Below are 6,897 nucleotides of genomic sequence, written 5' to 3'. Positions count from 1 at the left end.
GGTGGGTTAGGTGCTGTCACATTTTTACAACAAGGTTTTCGACACTTTATTTAGCAAGTATGGTGTTACTTACAAAGTCACGACTCACTATCACCCACAAGCTAGTGGACAAGTGGAAGTCTCCAACCGAGAGATAAAGAGTATCTTGTCTAAAATGGTGAATGCTAATCGGACGGATTGGTCCAAGAAGCTTGATAATGCATTATGGGCTTATCGGATGACTTACAAAACACCTATCGAAATGTCGCCATACTGGTCGGTGTTCGGGAAAGATTGTCATCTTCCGGTGGAACTAGAGCACAATGCCATGTGGGCTCTAAAGAAGTTGAATATTGATTGGGATGTAGCCGCTAAATTGAGGGTTGCCCATTTGAATGAATTGGATGAGTTCCGGTACCATGCGTATGTGCGTTCGTCCTTGTACGAAAAAAAGATGAAATATTTTCATGACAAATACATTTGGAACAAGGAGTTCAAGGTGGGCGATCTTGTATTGTTGTTTAACTCGAGGTTGAGAATGTTTCCTGGGAAGCTAAAATCCAAATGGAGTGGTCCTTTAGAAATTGTGGGTGTGACATCTTTTGGTGCATTAGACTTGAAGAACAAAAACAATGAAGTGTTCCGAGTCAATGGTCACCGAGTGAAGCATTACTTGGGAAAGGTTGGAGATGGCCACGTGGTGGTAGTCATTCATCTCACTTGAGGGTATTTTATGTCGTGCCACAACGTTAAATCAGGCACTTCTTGGGAGGCAACCCAAGTTTCTTTTCCTTTTTTTTGTAGTTCGATGATATTTTTATTTCAACTTGATTTGAAGTGTGCTATAGGGGTGAGTGTGACTTACAGGAATTGTGGACAAAAGTATGGCTAAGTGTTCAAAAGAATGCGGACCGCACATTTTTAGGTGTCATAGCAGATAAGAATTGCGGCTGCACATTTATCTTGCGGACCGCATAATTGAAATGTCAAAAACACCAACTCTCTGAAGTTTGATCATGGTAGTGCGGAGGTCGATCTGCGACCGCACATGGAAATCTACGGCCTCACCTGAAAATGTGCAGACCACACATTGGATTATGAGAATGCTCACCAGGTGATAGAGTGCGGACCGCACACCCTTTCTCCTTTCTAAAAATGTTGGTGTAAGTAGAGGAACATGGCTCATTTTACACTTTTCCCTCTCTGAACAAAACACTGTGCTCTATTGAATTTTCATGGAGATTTCTAACTGTCCTCACATACCAACACCTTGATCATTCACTCATTACACTCATTCTATCTGGTATACTTTAATTTCATGTTAAAGTTTTTGTGTTAGTATAATTTTTAGACTTTTAGTTCTTAGGCCATTTGTTATTAGAGTTTAATTGTGTGTCCATGTGTGATAGATCTGAACTGGGCAAACTTTATACATGCTCTAATGGGGTTGGGTTAGTACATTTTCATGTTTTTACAATGTTGCCATGTCTAATTGTGCAAGAAACTAAAAAACCTAAGTAGAAAAATTTGGTATGTACGAATCTCATCTAGATGTTGAATTTGGGCAACTTAGTGAAGAAGGAATCTGCGGCCGCAAGTTAAAATGTGCGGACCGCAGAATTCCCTTTGCGGCCATAGATCAACCAATTCTCTTCATCAGAGAGTCTACCTTTTTAAGACTTAGAAGTGCGGCTGCAAGTCCAAATGTGCGGACAGCACTTCCCATCTGCGGCTGCACATTAGAAATATGCGGAGCGTAGATCCCTTATCTTGTAAACATGTATTAACTTCATAACCTAACTGTGTCCAAGTTTTTCTCCCTTACCTATATGAATCTTGTATGTGTTTGAACATCGAATTGCAACTAACAATCTGCTCTGTTTGATACAGACAATGGTTCGATCAAGAGGATGAGGCGACACTTCAAAAGGGAGAGGTGAATCTTCTCGGGGTCGAGGCAAAAGTGCCTTTCCCCTTGGCCAGCCAAAGACAATAAGAATGAATCCACTAGCAGTCAGAGAGAGAGGTGCAAACCTCTCTGAGACTAGCTCATATGTCCCGTCTAGGGAAATGTTAGAGGGAAACTCAACCTCTGTTCAAGAGGAGCAGCCGGCCACACAGTCGAGGTCATAGGGGAGATACCAGCTCAGGGATGAGCCGTCATCATCTCACAGCACTTCCGACGGATCGAAGAGTGCTAGTCAGGCTTCTGAGCCATCAGCTACACCAGTCCCTGAGGCACAAATTACACATGATATCCTCGATGATGGTAGAGGGGGAGATGCTACAACTTCAGGCCATGAAAAATCAAAGAAGAAAGAGGTTTGGGAGGATCGCTTTGTCAGCCGGCCGCCTTCACCAGCTTCCGTATGTAGTGTCCATTAAGGTTGCTAACTCTTGAGTGACAATTTTTGTTGAAGGATTTGGAGAAGTACAACTCAGCTATATTGAGACAGTTCAGGGCATGAAAGGGGTGGATGTGATTCACCTAGAGTGTAGAGGATGCCAACGAATACCTCGTCTGTGAATTCTATACCAATATGGCTCATATAAAGAAAGGGACGAAGGTGACCAAAGTACGCAACCTCAAGGTGAGGGTTGATCAGCATACACTAAACACGTACTTGGGCTTCGAGGATATTGAGTCGATAGAGTACTTGGGCTTTGAAGTGAGCACTAAACACGTACTTGGGCTTCTACCACCACAGGTCAGTCTGATGAGCCAGTAGTTTTAGCTTCTGAGGCAGTTGATCTTCCATCCATTTTGCTGAGCCTTTCACCAGTACCACTGCTATGCCTCCGCCATCATCCACAACTTCTACTACAACTCCTGCCACAGATCCGAGGCCAGTGCCCATGCCCACTGCCCCACTTTTTGCACTGCGAGTCTCCCAGACATTGGCGAGTGTCATCAACTGGATGCAGACAACTACTTGCAAAGCTGCATGACTTGTCTAGTACTATTGTAGCTTAGTCCACTTCATATGCATCACAGGTTCCTTCTGACATTGAGTAGACACTGAAGAAGATTCTGGAGAACCAGAAGACTATCATAGACACCTTGGTACAACACATGTCAGTGATTGAGGAGCTAGGAAGGCAAGTAAAGAAGATGAGGAAGTCCTAGGTCAGCAAGAAATTAGTGGAAAAGCTCTGGAGGGAGGTGACTAGACTTGCTACAGCTAGCGACCTTCCCTTTGACATGCTGCTTGACCCGCACCAGTCCGCCCCAGATCCTTCATCACCATTTGCATCGGTAGCACTAGCTGGCCAGTCTGACGAGCTAGACCTTGCTGCCGACATTGCTGAGGCAGTGCGTGATATGTTCGCCAACCCAGCCACACCTAGATTTGACGATGATGAGATTTAGTTGGCTGATCCAGAGGGAGATGACATTTATTGGGGGCACTGAGATGTCCAAGGATCCATAGGGAATTTTCTTCACCCTCTCCTCTTTTACTCTTAGTTTGCTAATTATTGGGGACAATGATTACTTTTATTGGGGAGGGGGGAGGGGTAGAGGTAGGGGTAGGGGTAGGGTGGAGTTTATTTGACACATTGGTACACTTTAATACATTTGGTCTGTAGTAACTTGATGATATTATTTCTTTTCTTATTAGTATTTATCTGTCTTCCCTCTCTGTTATTATGTATATTCATTCTATCTTTAGTAGTTTTTACTCATTAGCTTCTTTATCTTTGTTTTTGCCTATTAGCTTCTTTATCTTTTCCATATTAGTTCTTGTTTTGTTAAGTAACTTCTTTTTATACTTTAGTAGATAATAAGCCTTTGGTTTCCTAACACCACGGTTCTTTCCAAAGGTAGTTGTGTTGTGAACTGGGTGACTCGTTCCAACGATGGATGGCGTGACAACCTTCTTAAGGGAATGAGTCCGTTTTTGTGTTTAGGTAAAAATAGTAGTAGTAATGAATAAAAAGACCTATTCAATCCTGCTTCAATTGGTACCAATACACTTAACTACGTGCTTATGATTAGAGACAAGGTTTTTGAAAGAAATAGCTCTAGTTAGTGACTTTGTAGCTCTTGAGTTGACTTTTGCAATCATCGCATGATTTAATTGGACCATAGTGATCTTTAAACTTGAATGTGGTCGTTGAAGGCCCTCGACTCTAACGTATTTTACAATCTAGTTGCGTGAGGGGTGAGATGAATTGTTGCTAGTCCAAGTATCAGTGTGAAGGGTCTAGAACCTACCCCGAATGTGTTTCAAGGCGAAAACCTAAGTTTATCTTGGTTTGAGAAATGGAATAGGCTTTCCTTGGCCCATTTGAGCCTTCTATTGCCAACCAATGTCATTATCCCTAGTCAAACCCTTTGAGTCTCTAGCCGTTCTCATTTGATAACCATTTTATAAGCCTTTACCCGTTTTGTTATGACCCTCTCTTGGCACCCGGACTTTCCTTAACACTCTTTTGAAACAAGTGGCTTAAAACATAAGTTTGGGGGAGAGATGAGAAATTTGAAAAAGGTATCAAGGAACAAAAAAGAGAAAAAAAAGGATCTCTATGAAAAGAGAAGGCAAGAAAAGAAAAGTACAAAAATGAAAATGCAATAGGTGAATAAGTGGAAGGGTTGATGGTCTTAAAAAAGAGGCAATGATCCCTAGCATGAGCAATCAAAAATGGAGAAAAAGAATTAAATAAATAAGAAAGAGTGATGTTAAGTCTCTCTAATCCCCAATGAAAAGAAAATACCTGTAAGAATTGGCAATTGTGAGTCGAGAAATGAAAGTGTGGAGTGCTTAAGGAAAGGTGTAACAACATACCCATATAATATCCTACCCCTAATCCAAAAGCCTTCATTACAACCCGAAAGAAGTCCTACTTGATTTCAAACCGAGTGAGCTTACATTAGTGGCGATCTACATGAGGGGCAAGCCTATGGTACTTGAAGCCGTACTTGTGACATTCTCTTTTGAGAGACGAGTGAACCTTTCATGAATCCTATGATTGAGTGCTAATTTCTTAAGTGAGCTTGGAAAATGAAAAGTAGAGGAGGAAGAGTTTGGAGTCCACATTGACCTACACGATAGAACAAGAGTCCTTGATGAGTAAAGTCAATTCTTGAAGCTCAAACGTCATGTTAGAACTATATATGCATGAATATTTGACTTGTCACCTTGTTGATAATGCATGAGTAGTGTGGGTAATTGTTGGTCCCAAATGATGTGCGAATGGCTCACCTTTGACTCGCTGAAATGACCCTTAACTCTAGGAGGTGGGAACTAATTTATTTGCTTGAGGACAAGCAAAGATTTAAGTTTGGGGGAGTTGACAAGTGGAGAGTTTGAATACTTATTAGCACCTTTATGCTTTTGTTTTGGTCCGATAGTATTGATTTATCTTCCCAAAACTAATAAAAATATTGAAATTGTAGGAATGTTGAAAGTTTGGTCTCCCATGATAAAATCCAACTAAAAAAGAAGTGTTCTGAAATACAAGGCAATAAAGGGCGAAGAATTAAAGAAGTGCGGTCCGCAAAAGAAGGTGCGGACTACAGAATTCCATCTGCGACTACAAACCAAGTGAAAGAACCCAACACGACTTAGGCCAATGTACAGACTGCATATGAATTGTGCGGCCACAGAACATGGTCTGCACTGACAAATGATTCCAAGTTCAGAGAGTATGCAAAATACCAAGTCCTAAAGCCTTGTTGAAGTGTGGACCATATAAGAATTGTGCGGCCGCAGAAGATGCTTCGCAGCCACAATCCAGAAATGTGCTTTTGCAGAATCCAAGCTCCTTCCAACTGAAAAACTCTGCAGACCAGACATGTAATTGTGCGGCCACAGAACTTCCCGAGGGGCATTTTTGTCAGTAAATTTTGGGCCACTATAAATAGATGAGTTTCACATTTTTAGGTCAAGTTTCGAAGTTTGAGCTGCTGTAGCTGTTATATTTTGCCATTTTAGGAAGTTTGTGATTATTTTACTATTTAAACACTATATTTTATCATTTTAGTCTTTGATTATGGGTTTAATTAGCATTTCTTCTTTATTTTCTTGAATTCCCACTATGAGTAGCTAGATTCTTACTAGGGTTGTGACCCAACCCTAATGTGTAAACCCTATGTGTACTTAATGTAATGCTTGTTTGTGATTGGGTGTTGATTATTTATCTTAGTTCATACTTTAATTTTAGAACTAATGGTTGCAAACATTGATTCATGCATGTTTGATTTAATCTCTACTTGAGAAAGAGGGACCTAGTCTAGGATAACTTGGCTAACAAGGAATTGGATTAATTGAGAGTTTGATTAGTTTAATTAAAGAGTTCAAACTAGAGATAGTAAGAACCGGACTTGAGCTCATATCAACTATTTTGTTTGATACCCATTTGGACTTGAGAAAGTGAAATTGGGCAAAATCACTCTTTGACCGAGAAGTATTGAGTGCGTAATGTAGAGTTGAGAATTATTATACAACCTAATCAACAAAATAAGTATTAATGTATTTAACCCATTAGGCGAACACCTAGGTTATGGTAACATCCTTAGGCTTTTTAACTATCTGAAAAAGACCAAAATTAATCATTCGCTTCTAGATTCTTATCGTAGCTTACAATTGTTAGAGTAAAAGTATAATTAGAAATCAAAACCTTTTGTGGAAGTGCAAATTTAGTTAATCCATTCACTCTCATCAAGTGTATTTTCCTAACACCCATTGAAACTCCCTGTGGTAATCGATCCCGACTCTTGTTTGGTACTATTCTTCCAACGACCGTTTCCACTCACTATTGAGTGTGGATTGGATTTGAATCAGTCATTAAGTCTTTAAAAGGGGCTCTAAACGTCATTTTCTCTTACAAAAATGGTCAAATAGGCCTTAATTGCAAATTGCAGCATATGGCTTGCAACATGAAGCTATGCGATTGCAATAGATGGTAACATGATCG

At 40.5% G+C, this 6,897-nt stretch overlaps 1 protein-coding gene across 1 annotated transcript; it reads left to right on the top strand.

The window, feature by feature from the left end:
- Positions 1-241: 241 nt before the first annotated feature.
- LOC138894351 (uncharacterized) lies at positions 242-703 on the top strand. Its single transcript, XM_070179044.1, has one exon. It carries the CDS (start codon positions 242-244, stop codon positions 701-703), a length of 462 nt encoding a protein of 153 aa, XP_070035145.1.
- The last annotated feature ends 6,194 nt before the right edge of the window (positions 704-6,897 follow it).

Source organism: Nicotiana tomentosiformis, chromosome 6, assembly GCF_000390325.3.
Source record: "Nicotiana tomentosiformis chromosome 6, ASM39032v3, whole genome shotgun sequence".
Classification (NCBI taxonomy): Eukaryota; Viridiplantae; Streptophyta; class Magnoliopsida; order Solanales; family Solanaceae; genus Nicotiana; species Nicotiana tomentosiformis.
This window is presented reverse-complemented; position numbering and strand designations above follow the sequence as displayed.